The sequence below is a fragment of the Mobula birostris genome, chromosome 10 (genome assembly GCF_030028105.1).
Source record: "Mobula birostris isolate sMobBir1 chromosome 10, sMobBir1.hap1, whole genome shotgun sequence".
Classification (NCBI taxonomy): Eukaryota; Metazoa; Chordata; class Chondrichthyes; order Myliobatiformes; family Myliobatidae; genus Mobula; species Mobula birostris.
This window is the reverse complement of record NC_092379.1, coordinates 11,710,473-11,725,843: the sequence shown is the minus strand read 5'-3', so window position 1 is coordinate 11,725,843 and position 15,371 is coordinate 11,710,473. Positions and strand designations below refer to the sequence as shown.

The following is a 15,371-nucleotide window of genomic DNA, read 5'->3' as shown; positions in this document are numbered from 1 at the left end:
TATATGGTGACATACAATACTGTGGAAAAGTCTTAGGTACATATATTTAGCTAGGGTGCCCAAGACTTTTGCACAGGGGAGGGAACGTCGACTCAGACCATGAGAGGCCTGCGGCGGGCATTTTCATGCCTTACAAAGTGCAGATTGGAAGTCTGTGTGGGGCCACTCCTCGCACAGACACTAGAGCAATGTGTGGTTAAGTGCCTCGCTCAAGGACACAAACACGCTGTCACAGCTGAGGCTCGAACTTTCTTTTTTTTGTGGCAGTAGTACAGTACAATACATAAAATTATTACAGTACTGTGTACAGTACTTGTGTTGGGCACGTGGCCAAGTGGTTAAGGCATTCGTCTAGTTACCTCAAGGTTGCTAGTTCGAGCACTCCGGTTGATCTTTCATTGATCCTGTTGTAGTTACTATTCTATAGATCTGCTGAGTGTGCCTGCAGAAATCTCAGGATTGTATATGGTGACATATATGTACTCTGATAATAACATTTACTTTGAACCTTGAAGTTCCTGAAACAAGGACATTGTTTATGTTGTATTTCATGTCTCTAGTACTAGGTTTTGCCTGTGGTTACCTGCTACCACATTAACACAATCCACATCCCTATTTATAAGTTACTAGCCCTCAGTATTCTTTCCCCTGCAATAATTGCGACTGCTGTCTCTATTGCGACTGTTGTCTCTATTGCCGTCTGCCTGTGAGGCTACTGCAAGTTTCCACTGAAACTGTGCAAAGTTCAAAGATGAAAGTAAATGTTATTATCAGAGTACACAGACAACCCTGCGTATACGTAGTTGTGTATATGACCATAAACACGACTTCTTTCATCATATGAATGTCCCCACTCACTAAACCTGCCACCTCGCCTCCAGTCCATTGTCCATCGCCATGACAACCCAAATGGAAATCAAGACAAAGGCCCCGGAGAGTCCAACGCCACCAGCCCTTCAGCCCATCAAGTTGACCCTGCCGCATTAGCTGTCCATTTTCACTCAGCTCTAAACTTCTATAGATGCACCATGGAGAGCATTCTGACAGGCTGCATCACTGTCTGGTATGGAGGGGCTACTGCACAGAACTGAAAGAAGCTGCAGAAGGTTGTAAATCTAGTCAGCTCCATCTTGGGTACTAGCCTACAAAGTACCCAGGACATCTTCAGGGAGCGGTGTCTCAGAAAGGCAGTGTCCATTATTAATGACCTCCAGCACCCAGGGCATGCCCTTTTCTCACTGTTACCATCAGGTAGGAGGTACAGAAGCCTGAAGGCACACACTCAGCGATTCAGGAACAGCTTCTTCCCCTCTGCCATCCGATTCCTAAATGGACATTGAACCCTGAACATTACCTCACTTTTAAAATATATATTATTTCTGGTTTTCCATGATTTTTAATCTATTCAATATAAGTTTACCATAATTGATTTACTTACTTATTTATTATTATCTTATTTTGTTTTTTTTTTCTTCTATATTATGTATTGCATTGAACTGTTGCTGCTAAGTTAACAAATTTCACGACGCCTGCCAGTGATAATAAGCCTGAATCTGATTCTGAAGGAATGAGAGTGGAGGGCTGCAGAGGATGCTGGGATAGGTCTGCCTCCATGAGCGGTTTGATTGGACTCAGGCGCTTCGGCGAAGAATGGCTCTGTGTGCGGCCCGCCGTGCGCTAATGGCGTGGCGCTGGACTGAACTAAACTGAATACTATTGGACTCCCGGTCTGATGTTTGATATCCTCTGCTTTGTTCACTTGCTTTTTGCTGTTGGCGCAATTTATTCTTTTTTTGCGCGTTGGGTGTCGATGATTTGTCGAACAAGCGCCAAGGTGTTCCTTTCTTTCATGGCGGCCTGTCTCAGAACTCTGTATACAGACTTTGATAATAAACATACTTTGAATCTTTTGAACCTTTGACCTCAGCACTAAGGCGGAGGTCATGACGATTTGGACCTGAGGACACAAGCCCAATGTCCTAGCAGGAGCAGGGCAGGGAGTGGGGGGGAAACACCGGGGTCCCTGGCTGTACTTACAGTCAGCATCTTGCTGGCAGCTGGCCTCTTCTTCGGATTCTTCGTTAACGTCACTTTGGTGAAGTTGTGGAACGCTGAGCTCCTGCAGAAGAGAAGTGCAGAGGTCACGCCCAGAGTTTAATATCTCTGAGATCCCTCACCCCCACTTGGACCCCAGTAACCCCCTTGGTGACCGACAGGAGCGAGATATCAAAAGGCTGCAAGCAAGACCAATCGGGTATCCAGGGCAGACGCTCATCCATCTGTGTGTTGGCACTTCACGGCCTCCGGCTTCTCTCCGCAAGGCCTCATAGTCACAGACTTACAGAGAGAGATACTGCACAGAAGCAGGCCCTTCAGCCCATCGAGTCTTTGCTAACCAGCAAATACCAATTCTACATTAATCCAATCTCTTTATTCTCCCCCACACTCCCACCAGCTCCTTCCGGATGGGCGTGGTAGCGTAGTGGTTAGCACGACGGCTTTACAGTATGAGAGACCTGGGTTCGATTCCCGCCACTGCCTGTCAGGAGTTTGTACGTTCTCCCCGTGACTGCGTGGGTTTCCTCCGGGTGCTCCGGTTTCCTTCCGCAGTCCAAAGACGTACCGTGGATTGCTGGGCGGCGCAGCTGGCAGGGTCAGATGGGCCTATTCTACACTGTATGTCAATAAATACATAGATAGATACTGTAGACAGATAGATTCCACCCTGCACCAACACAGGAGGGGCAATTTACAGCAGTCATACAGTGCAGAAGAGGCCCTTCTGCCCCTTCAAGCCATGCTGCCCCGCAATCCTCCAACTTAACCCTAGCCTAATGAACCCATTTGAACTGGCAAGATGCAATTTTCACTATCTTCTCAGTTATTGCCATTTTGTCTGTTTCTCCTTCTTCCTCTCACTTATTAATTAATCCCCCGTTTTAATCCTAGCCTAATCATGAGACAATTTACAATGACCAATGAACCTACTAACTAGTACGTTTTTGGACTGTGGGAGGAAACCGGAGCACCCGGAGGAAACCCACGCGGTCACTGACAGAACGTGACTTACAGGCAGTGTCGGGAATTGAACCCCGGGTCGCCTGTACTGTGAAGCGTTGTGTTAACCACTAAGCTACCGTGCCGCCCAACCGGCCCAACCCAACACTGTAGGGAGAAACCGCGTGAGCTCCTGGGCGAAACCCACGTCGTCACAAGGGGAGCATGCAAACACCACACAGACAGTACCTGAGGTCAGGATCGAACTCGTGTTACCGGAGCTGTAAGGCAGGGGCTCTACCCAGAGTATCACTTTGCCTTCTACTCTGTTCTCCCTCGCATGCTGACCTGACTTGGCCTTCAGCTTCGCTTTATCAGCACCATAAGGCCATAAGATATAGGAGCAGAATTAGGCCATTTGTCTCATCGAGTCTGCTCTACCATTTCATCATGGCTGATCCATTTTCCTTCTCCACCCCAATCTCCTGCCTTCTCCCTGTATCCCTTCACACCCAGACCAGTCAAGAAACTATCAACCTCTGCCTTAAATATACCCAGCAACACACATCAAAGTCGCTGGTGAACGCAGCAGGCCAGGCAGCATCTATAGGAAGAGGTACAGTCAACGTTTCAGGCCGAGACCCTTCGTCAGGGCTAACTGAAGGAAGAGTTAGTAAGAGATTTGAAAGCAGGAGGGGAAGGGGGAGATCCGAAATGATAGGAGAAGACAGGAGGGGGAGGGATGAAGCCAAGAGCTGGACAGGTGATTGGCAAAAGGGATATGAGAGGATCATGGGGCAGGAGGCCTAGGGAGAAAGAAAAGGTGGGGGGGGAGCCCAGAGGATGGGCAAGGGGTATAGTGAGAGGGACAGAGGGAGAAAAAGAGAGAGAGAAAAATATATATATATAATAATAATAATAATAAATAAATATCGGATGGGGTACAAGGGGGAGGTGGGGTATTAACAGAAGTTAGAGAAGTCAATGTTCATGCCATCAGGTTGGAGGCTACCCAGACGGAATATAAGGTGATGTTCCTCCAACCTGAGTGTGGCTTCATCTTTACAGTAGGGGAGACCATGGATAGATATATCAGAACGGGAATGGGACGTGGAATTAAAATGTGTGGCCACTGGGAGATCCTGCTTTCTCTGGCGGACGGAGCGTAGGTGTTCAGCAAAGCGGTCTCCCAGTCTGCGTCAGGTCATGCCAATATATAGAAGGCCACATCGGGAGCACCGGACACAGTATATCACCCCAGCCGACTCACAGGTAAAGTGTCGCCTCACCTGGAAGGACTGCCTGGGGCCCTGAATGGTGGTGAGGGAGGAAGTGTAAGGGCATGTGTAGTACCTGTTCCGCTTAAATACACCCAATGACTTGGCCTCCACAGCCACCTGTGGCAACAAATTCTACAGATTCACCTCTCTGGCTGAGGAAATTCGTCCTCATCTCCATTCTAAAAGGATGTCCCTCTATTCTGAGGCTGTGTCCTCTGGTTTTAGGCTCTCTACATCCTCCCTACATCCACTCTATTGAGGCCTTTCGCCATTCCATAGATTTCAATGAGGTCACCCCTCATTCTTCTGAATTCTAGTGAGTAAAGGTCCAGATCCATACAAAACTACAAAAGTTTGTTCTCGCAAGAATACACAAAATGCAAACATCAAGTATTGACAAGACCACGAACAAATGACAACGTAATTATTACTGTCTGTAAAACAGTCAATTCCCTGGGGATCCAATGTTCCCAGAAGTCACCCACTGTACCCATGGTGACTGCATGCTCCTTCTCCAAGGACACCTGGTCATGAACGTCTCCCCGACAGAGGGGCAAGCAGTTGGCCCAGGTAAGGCCCTCAACTGCCCGCCGCCTGGACCTGTGAATGGTCGTTTGGCCAGGCCCAGGAGAAAGTCCACCAGTACCTCCAAGTGATCGGCCTCACCTTCAGCTTAGTTTAACGCACTCTGCCCCCTCCCTGGGCTTCTTGGGGATTCGCTGTCAGAGATACAGAGGGATAGTTTTATGCACCCAGTGGCCACTTTATTAGGTCAACCTGCTCATTAGTGCAAACTTCAAATCAGCCAATCATGTGGCAGCAACTCAGTGCATAAAAGCATGCAGACGTGGTCAAGAGGTTCAGCTGCTGTTCAGCCCAAACATCGGAATAGGGGAAGAAATGTGATCTAGGTGACTTTGACCGTGGAATGACTGTTGCTGCTAGACAGGGTGATTTGAATACCACAGAAACTGAGAATCTCCTGGGATTTTCACGTACAACAGTCACTAGAGTTTACAGAGAATGGTGAGAAAAACGACAAAAAATAAAAGATCCGGTGAGCAGCAGTTCTGTGGGCGAAAATGCCTTGTTAATGAGAGAGGTCAGAGGAGAATGGCCAGACTGGTTCAAGCTGACAGGAAGGCGACAGTAACTCAAATAACCACACGTTACCACAGTGGGGTGCAAAAGAGCATCTCTGAATGCATAACATGTTGAATCTTGAAGTTCAACAGAAGACCACAAACATAAACTCAGTGGCCACTTTATTAAGTGGAGGATGTCTCTAATAAAGTGGGTACTGAGTGTGCCTTGGTCCCATTCCCTTTACACCGCAGACATCCAGCTTCCTCTCTAACGGAAATAGAAAGCGGTTCCCTCGCTTTCAAAACAACTTCCACAATTGTTGCAAACCTCCACTCATTCATAGCTCCTTTCCCACTCAACAGTTGTAACATAGGGCCAGTCTTTTAAGGAGGTTGCTGCTTCAATCACTCTTGATTGGCTCACCAGGACTGCTCTGAATTTAGTGTGCCTCGGCGTGTTTCCCTCTGCGCTGTCTAGCACTGGAGCTACTGGCTAGCCCGGGAGCAAAATGTCCTCGTGAACTTCCAAGGCCATAACATGGTCCCTTACTGGAGGTACAAAGACCAAAGCTGCACACTCAGTGGTAAAACAGCTGGTACCTCACGGTTTCTGAGCTATGCGTTCGGTTCTGATCTCCAGCGCTGTCTGTGCGGCGTTTGCACGTTCCCCGTGCAGGCATCCTTCAAATGATCCAGCACCCTCCCCCATTCCACAAGTATGCTGGAAGATTCGTTGGCTGCTGTAAGTTACCCCTTTGTGTAGGTAAGAGTAAAAGAGGGGATCGATGGCCATGTGGGTTGCAGGAGTACGGGGGAATAAAAACATGGGGAATGGGATTGGTGTGATTGTTTTGTGAGAGCCAGTCGATAAGCCAAAATCAACAACCCCACATATTCCATCTGGGTATTCTCCAACCTGATTGCTAGCACATCGACTTCTCCACTTTCCAGTAATTTCTCCCTTTCCCCCTTCTCACTCTCTCCATTCCCCTCTCACCCCCTTCTCTTCTCCTCAAAAACACAAAATAATCTGCAGATGCTGTTGTCAAAGGAACACTCACAATGCGCTGGAGGAACTCAGCAGGTCAGTCAGCATCAGTTGAAAAGATTAGTCGATGTTTCAGGCCGAAACCCTTCGTCAGGACTGAAGGAAGAACTTTGGGGAGGGTTTGAAGAATGCTGGTAGTTGAAAAAAACAGTAATTTGAAAGACAAAGGGGTGGGGGAGGGGAAGCAGGGAGGTGATTGGCAGGAGAACAATGCGCAGTAGTAGAAGGAGGCGGAACTATGACCCTACAGGCTACACCTGTCCCTACACCTCCTCTCTTGCCACCATTCAGGGCCCCAAACAGTCCTTCCAGGTGAGGCAACACTTCACTTGTGAGTCTGTTGGGGTCATCTATTGCATCTGGTGCTCCCGGTGCGGCCTCCTCTACGTCGGTGAAACCCGATGCAGATTGGGGGACTGCTTCGTCGAGCACCTCCACTCCATCCGCCACAACAGACAGGATCTCCCAGTAGCCACCCACTTCAACTCTGCTTCCCACTCCCATTCGGATATGTCCATACATGGCCTCCTCTACTGCCATGATGAGGCTAAACTCAGGTTGGAGGAGCAACACCTCATATACCGTCTAGGTAGTCTCCAGCCCCTTGGTATGAACATAGAATTCTCCAACTTCCGGTAATTCCCTCCCCCTCCCTTCCTCTATCCCTATTTCACATCACCTCCCTCATAGTTCCACCTCCTTCTACTACTGTACATTGTTCTCCTGCCAATCACCTCCCTGCTTCCCCTCCCTCACCCCTTTGTCTTTCAAATTACTGTTTTTTTTCAACTACCAGCATTCTTCAAACCCTCCCCAAAGTTCTTACTTCAGTCCTGACGAAGGGTTTCGGCCCAAAACGTCAACTAATCTTTTCAACTGATGCTGACTGACCTGCTGAGTTCCTCCAGCGCATTGTGAGTGTTCCTTCTCTTCCCCTCTCCTGCCCATCGCCTCCCTCTGGTGTCCCTCCCTCCTTCCCTTTCCCCCATGGTCCGCTGCTCTCTCCTATCAGATTCCTTTTTCTTCAGCCCTTCATTCCTTCCACCTATCAGCTCTCAGCTTCTTACGACATCCCTCATCCACCTTCATCTGGCTTCATCTCTCACCTCTCAGCCTGAACTCATTATCCTCCTTCCGCCTCTTTACTCTGACGTCTTCCCTCTTCATTTCCAGTCCTGATGAGGAGTCACAACCTGAAACACTAGCTATTTATTCCCCTCCATAGAAACTGCCTGACCCGCTGAGTTCCTCCGGCATTTTGTGTGTTACTCCTTTTGTGCTGAAATACACACTGTACAGGTGTCCCCTGCTTTACGAACGTTCGCTTTTATGAAAGACCAACAGTAGTACCTGTTTTCGCTAACCGAAAGAGGATTTTCACTTTTACGAAAAGACGCCCGCTTTAAACTTGTGTTTACCCTGAGAAAGACTACCATGACCGTGAAGCCTTGCATGGGCAGGTGTGTGCGCATGCGTGTACGTGTCGACTTTTTTCTACAAATCGGTTTTGGCTCCATCTTCCCGATTCTGTTAAGTGAAACTACACTGTACATACATTATTTCTACTTTATATAGGTTGTGTATTTATCATATCATTCCTGCTTTTACTATATGTTAGTGTTATTTTAGGTTTTATGTGCTAATTGGTATGATTTGGTAGGTTATTTTTTGGGTCTGGGAACGCTCAAAAATTTTTCCCATATAAATTAACGGTAATTGCTCCTTCACTTTACGCCATTTCGGCTTACAAATGGTTTCATTGGAACACTCTACCTCCGGATAGCGGGGGAAACCTGTATATAGCTCGGGTGCCTAAGATTTTTGCACAGTGCTGCAGTAATTTTATGTATTGCACTGTACTGCTGCCACAAGAAAAACACAATGCCCAGTGCTATCATGTTTGCTGTTGTGTGCTGGGGCAGCAGGCTGAGGGTAGCTGACACCAACAAACTCATTCGTAAGGCCAGTGATGTTGTGGGGATGGAACTGTGGAACTGGACTCTCTCACGGGGGTATCTGAAAAGAGGACGCTGTCCAAGTCGCATGCCATCTTGGTCAATGTCTCCCATCCACTACATAATGTACTGGGTGGGCACAGGAGTACATTCAGCCAGAGACTCATTCCACCGAGATGCAACACAGAGCGTCATAGGAAGTCATTCCTGCCTGTGGCCATCAAACTTTACAACTCCTCCCTTGGAGGGTCAGACACCCTGAGCCAATAGGCTGGTCCTGGATGTATTTCCTGGCATAATTTACATATTACTATTTAACTATTTATGGTTTTATTACTATATTATTTATGGAACAACTGTAACGAAAACCAATTTGCCCCAGGATCAATAAACTATAACTATGACTATGACTAAATTTTTAGACATATGTGAGTGATGATAAACCTGATTCTGATCTGGGTCTCTATTGTGGACTGAGAGTGGGAAGGGGGCAGGGAGAGGGGAATCATGGTTGGGGAAAAGGGGAAGGGAGAGGGAAGCACCAGAGAGACATTCTGTATTGATCAATAAACTAATTGTTTGGAATCAAACGATCTTGCCCAGTGTCTCGGGGCTGGGTGTGTCTGTACCTGTGCACCACCCACACCCCCCCCCCCACACCTGGCACTCCTTCTCTACCACCTGTCCCACACCCTTCCCACAGCTCTCCACCCTCGCCATTCCCAACATCCATGGTACATGGAGCTCAGAAAAAGAGAGGGCTACGGGTAACCCCAGGTAATTTCTAAAGTAAGTACATGCTCGGCACAGCATTGTGGGCCGAATTCCTGTATCGTGTTCCATGAATCATCGCACTCGACTTGAGAAATCATCACACTCGACTTGAGAAATCGCACCACCGATACTACTAGTTTCGCTGTTCCCCAAGATGAACTCGCTGTGACCCTCACTCACATGCGGGCCTGACAATGCATGCAGAGATTTGTGGGAAACAGGTTCAGAGAAACCTCACATCACAACAGAAGTTGGAAGTAGAGCAAAGGTACAGTAAATATTTTAATATTTTCACTCGCAGTGAAAGTTCTTGCAGGTTCAAACTTACCATTTCCCTTTATCCTTTAACTTCGGAGGTTGGTAACCACTTTTGGACATTAGAAAGAGCACCCTGGAGGGAAAAATACGAAGAATATTACTCGCTGTCTCACAGACTGCAAAACGATTAGAGAGACAGAGGAGGAGGTAGCGAGGTAGAGAAGGGCCAAGAAGAATTCCTGCTGCTGTTTGTAAGGAGTTTGTACATTCTCCCCGTGACCGCGTGGCCATCTTTGGACTGTGGGAGGAAACTGGAGCACTCGGGGAAAACCTGAGCATTCCACAGGGAGGCTGTACAGACTCCTTACAGAGGACGTTGGAATTGAACTCTGAATTCCAGCACCTCGAGCTGTAATAGTGCTGCGTAAACGGCTACGTGGCCGCGACGCCCCAGATGTTGTGGCAGTTGTACAGTGCAAGACATACGAGAGGACTTCTTTTAAAATGAAGGCATAAAAAAATGGCCCAAACAGCCTCCTAAGTAGAAAGGAAAAACAGGAAATCGTCAGAGATTCTGTCCTGTGAACACTGCAGATAAGAAAGTTGGGCTTGAGAGTCATGAAGCTACTTGTAATCATTCTGATACTTGTCCTAAGCACAAGAGATTCTGCAGATGCTGGAAATCCAAGCAACACACACAAAACGCTGGAGGAACTCAGCAGGCCAGGCAGCATCTATGGAGAGGAATGCTTGCAGGCTTTTTCCCCTGCTCAAGTTGACTAAGACCACAACAGAATTTGTCCCCTGATCATCCAGTCTTGAGTAGGAGAAATACTCTGTTTCTGCGCTGTAGCACTCTGTGTTTGCTCCCCCTCCGTGGATGCCCCCCGACCTGCTGAGTTCTTGCTGCATTTTCTGCGCGTCGCTCAAGATTTCCTGCGTCGGCAGAATCTCTTCTGTGCCCCGGTTGGCCCCCAAGGGTGGGATCATGTCAGGTTCTTAACTTGGCATCCAAATAAACCTCTTCCAAATCACACAAGCAAACGTATTATCAAGCAGGAGTCGGCCATTCAAGCCTGCCACACTACTGTGTATGATCATGGCCGAACTCTCCTTCTGTGCCCGTTCCCCACAGCTTTCAATTCCCCGTCGCTCAAACACCTATCTGCCTCCACGTTAAATATTTCTAATGTTCCAGCCTCCACAACTTCCCTGAACAAAGAATTCCACAGATCCACCACCCTCTGCAAAAAGGGTCAGGGCGCTCCCACCAGTGAAAACATCTTAACCTCTAAAGCCGCCTCATATGCGTTGTTATATCCTGCACATTTCTTGGCCTGTGTTTTCTCTTTAACCTGTGTTGCAGTTCCCTGGGACACCTGCAATTACCCTTCACCTGCTGGGGGCTGCTCCCATTCTGTCTCTCCTACTCTGCAGCCAGCACTGTCACAGCACACGTCACCCTTTTCCCCCCTTTACTCTAACTTTAATTTTATTAATATCTTCTGTCTGTGAATTCCTGCTGTGGCCTGACTCCTTTGTGTTACTTTCTGAGAGCCGAGCCAAGATAATGGGGGCTTGCCCGGGAGTTTTCCTAGTGCCTAAATGACCAGCAAGGCAATGATCATGAGCAAAACGCAATGTGTCAGGCCAGTAAACACCAGGAACAACAATTTGATAAACACTACTCTAATCATTCTGAATAGCCATTTTTGAAGTCCATTTTCTCACTAAAACTCCATTGCTAACAAAAATAGCCACAGGAGGCCTCTACAATTGCTTGCTCTGAGACAAACCTCTTCAACATATACATCACAATAAGTTTCCTCTAAACTCCAAAGAAATGAAACACAATCTTTTTTGATAGGACAACCGCCTTATCTCAGGAATTAGCCCAGTGAGCCTCCTTTGGACTTGTCCAATGCTACTATAGACTGAAAATCTCTCGTCCAGTATTCAATGGTATGGCCACTCCAGAGATCTGGCATGATTTGAATCTGTAATGCACGATCTCTGCCAATTAAATAACTTTAACTAATATCTGTACTGATTGCTTATTTAAAAAATACACACAATATGTTGGAGCAACTCTGCAGGCCAGGAAAAGAGTAAGCGGTTGATGTTTCAGGCCGACACACTACATCAGGACTGAGGAAAAAAGATGAGGTCGGTGAAAGAAGGTGGGGGGAGGGGAGGAAGAAGTACAAGGCGGTAGCTGATGGGTGAAACTAGGGGAAGGAGAGGGGTGAAGTAAAGAGCTGGGAAGTTGATTGGTGAAAGAGATACGGGGCTGGAGGAGGGGGAATCTGACGGGAGTGGGTAGAAGACCATGGAAGAAAGGGAAGGGGAAGGAACACCAGGGGGAGCTGATGGGCAGGTAAGGAGATAAGGTGAGAGAGGGGAATGGGAATGGAGGAATGGTGAAGGAAGGCGGCAATTACCAGAAGTTCGAGAAGTTGATGTTCATGCATCAGGTTGGAGGCTACCCAGTCGGAACATTTAGGCATTGCTCCTCCAACTGGAGAGTGGCTTGACCGCGGCAGTAGAGGAGGCCATGGACGGACATGTTGGAACGGGACTGGGAAGCAGAATTGAAATGGGTGGCCACCGGGAGATCCTGCTTTTACAGGCGGACGATCTGCAGATCTTCCCGTGTTTCTGATTATTCGTTTATTTAATAGGATACAGCATGGAAGAGGTTCTTGAGGCCTTACGAACCACACTGCGCATTCCCTCTTTTATCCCTGGCCTAGTGACGGGACAATTTACAACGACCAATTAACCTACCAACCGGGAGGTCTCCGGAAACCGGAGCACCCGGCAGTCACAGGGAGGACTTACAGGCAGCGGCGGGAATTGAACCTGGGTCCCTGGTACTGTAAAGTGGTGTGCTGACCTGTAACGCCACCCTGTCGCTAATTAAACTACCCGTACAACTTCTGCAAGCTCAGCCAACGGATCTTCCAATTTAGGGGAAATTGGTGTTACAGATAAATCTCTGATGCCCTACATAAACCGGAGAGTCTCTAAAGAGACTGTGCTAAATAAAAAAAAAAGAACACCTATCCTGCTCCGCAGAAGACGGGCAGGAACAGATTTTGTGGTCAGGTACACATCAGGCCCCAAGGGTGTCAGACCAGAGTTTCAACCTGAACGTTCCTTTTTTTATATAGATAAGGGAACTAAAACTGTAGCAGTGCTCCAGATGTGGCCTCACCAATAATTTGTACAATAGTAACAGAACTTCCCTATTTCTAAGTCCTAAACTGTAGTAATAAAAGCCAATGTACCCATTGTCCTTTGACTTACTCGCTACACTTGCCTGCTAATTTTTGCCTTTCGAGCACTAGATGACCTAGATCCAGCTGAACTGTACGTTTTCTGTCAAAATTCAGTCAACCAGTAACTTTCATAGCCACTGGAACAGCCGAGGAAGTACGCAGGCACTTACAGTGGCATGCAAAAGTTTGGGCACCCCAGGTCAAAATTTCTGTTAGTGTGAATAGCTAAGCGAGTAAAAGATGAACTGATTTCTAAAAGGCATAAAGTTAAAGATGACACTTTTCTTTAATATTTTAAGCAGGAAAACTTTTTTTATTTCCATCTTTTACAGTTTCAAAATAACAATGAAAAGGGCCCGAAGCAAAAGTTTCGGCACCCTGCATGGCAGTACTTAGTAACACCCTCTTTGGCAAGTATCACATCTTGCAAACGCTTTTTATAGCCAGGGTCTTTCAATTCTTGTTTGGGGGATTTTTGCCCATTCTTCCTTGCAAAAGGCTTCTAGTTCTGTGAGATTCTTGGGCTGTCATGCATGCACTGCTCTTTTGAGGTCTATCCACAGATTCTCGATGATGTTTAGGTCGGGGGACTGTGAGGGCCATGGCAAAACCTTCAGCTTGCACCTCTTGAGGTAGTCCATTGTGGATTTTGGGGTGTGTTTAGGTTCATTATCCTGTTGTAGAAGCCACCCTCTTTTCACCTTCGACTTTTTTTTTTACAGACGGTGTGATTCCAGAATTTGCTGGTACTTAATTGAATTCATTCTTCCCTCTACCAGTAAATGTTCCCCATGCCACTGGCTGCAACACAAGCCCAAAGCATGATCGATCCACCCCCGTGCTTAACAGCTGGAGTGGTGTTCTTTTCATGAAATTCTGCACCCTTTTTTCTCCAAACATACCTTTGCTCATTGTGGCCAAAAAGTTCTATTCAAAAGGTTCAAAGGAACATCTAAACAAGCCTGATCATTTTGGGAACAAGTCCTGTGGGCTGATGAAGTTAAACATAGAACAAAGAATAGTACAGCACAGTACAGGCCCTTCGGCCCACAACGTTGTGCCAACCCTCAAACCCTCCCTCCCACATAACGCCCCCCCCACCTTAAATTCCTCCATATACCTGTCTAGTAGTCTCTTAAATTTCACTAGTGCATCTGCCTCCACCACTGACTCAGGCAGTGCATTCCACGCACCAACCACTCTGAGTAAAAAACCTTCCTCTAATATCCCCCTTGAACTTCCCACCCCTTACCTTAAAGCCATGTCCCCTTGTATTGAGCAGTGGTGCCCTGGGGAAGAGGCGCTGGCTGTCCACTCAATCTATTCCTCTTATTATCTTGTACACCTCTATCATGTCTCCTCTCATCCTCCTTCTCTCCAAAGAGTAAAGCCCTAGCTCCCTTAATCTCTGATCATAATGCATACTCTCTAAACCAGGCAGCATCCTGGTAAATCTCTTCTGTACCCTTTCCAATGCTTCCACATCCTTCCTATAGTGAGGCGACCAGATCTGGACTCAGTACTCCAAGTGTGGCCTAACCAGAATAGAACTTTTTGGCTGCAATGAGCAAAGGTATTCTTCTTCACCAGAGAGCCATGAAATCAAGAAAGAAAAGAATGGCAGCACCATTATCAACCCCAAATCCCCCCTCCCCACACAAAAAAACAAACAGAAATGGAATAGGCACATTGATCCCAAATCCCTCCTCCCCTCCACACAAAAAAAAACGAGAAAGATCAGGCAAAAAACACACAATATAAAAAGAACTGTAAGACTGAAATAAAAAAGTCTAGAATCCAAGTCCATATCCAAAATGCAGAAAACATGGGTAATATTCTCCGGACAGAGCAGCAGCCTCTTCCCTCTCCAGTAGCGGAGCAATCAAAAGGCAGTCTCCACTCTCCAATAGCAGAGCACAGGGCGATCCCACCAGTGATCCGGCAGCATTTGGGAATTAGGGTGAATGCACGCAGTCATTTTCTCCCCCAGGGAAAGGGAACAAGAAAGCGTTAAGCACCAGATTTACCTGAAGTGGAGGAAGATTTAAAAGGGAAGGGACCTGTGAGACAGCTTCTTCCTGCTGAGGGTGTTGAGTACACGGAACAGGCTGACAGAGGAAGTGGTTTAGGCAGGTGAAATAACATTGAAAACACAATTCGACAGATACATGAATACAAAAGGTTTAGGCAGGGGTTCCTCCAACCTAGGGCCCACGGATTCCTTGGTTAACGGCATTAAAAAACATAGAAACATAGAAACATAGAAAATAGGTGCAGGAGTAGGCCATTCAGCCCTTCGAGCCTGCACCGCCATTTATTATGATCATGGTTGATCATCCAACTCAGAACCACAAGGGCCGTATCTAACTCCCTCTTAAATATAGCCAATGAACTGGCCTCAACTGTTTCCTGTGGCAGAGGATTCCACAGATTCACCACTCTCTGTGTGAGGAAGTTTTTCCTAATCTCGGTCCTAAAAGGCTTCCCCTCTATCCTCAAACTGCGGCCCCTCGTTCTGGACTTCCCCAACATCGGGAACAATCTTCCTGCATCTAGCCTGTCCAATCCTTTTAGGATCTTATATGTTTCAATCAGATCCCTCCTCAATCTTCTAAATTCCAACAAGTGCAAGCCCAGTTCATCCAGTCTTTCTTCATATGAAAGTCCTGCCATCCCAGGAATCAATCTGGTGA

At 47.2% G+C, this 15,371-nt stretch overlaps 1 protein-coding gene across 2 annotated transcripts in view; it reads right to left on the bottom strand.

The window, feature by feature from the left end:
* LOC140203823 (mitogen-activated protein kinase kinase kinase kinase 5-like) overlaps positions 1-15,371 on the bottom strand; it is a 182,807-nt gene that overhangs the window by 61,410 nt on the left and 106,026 nt on the right. For both annotated transcript variants that reach the window (XM_072269917.1, XM_072269918.1), the window contains exons 10-11: positions 9,468-9,530; positions 2,038-2,119 (exon numbers count right to left, since the gene is read on the bottom strand). In XM_072269917.1, coding sequence (XP_072126018.1) covers positions 2,038-2,119; positions 9,468-9,530 — 145 coding nt within the window. The remainder of the gene's footprint in view (positions 1-2,037; positions 2,120-9,467; positions 9,531-15,371) is intronic.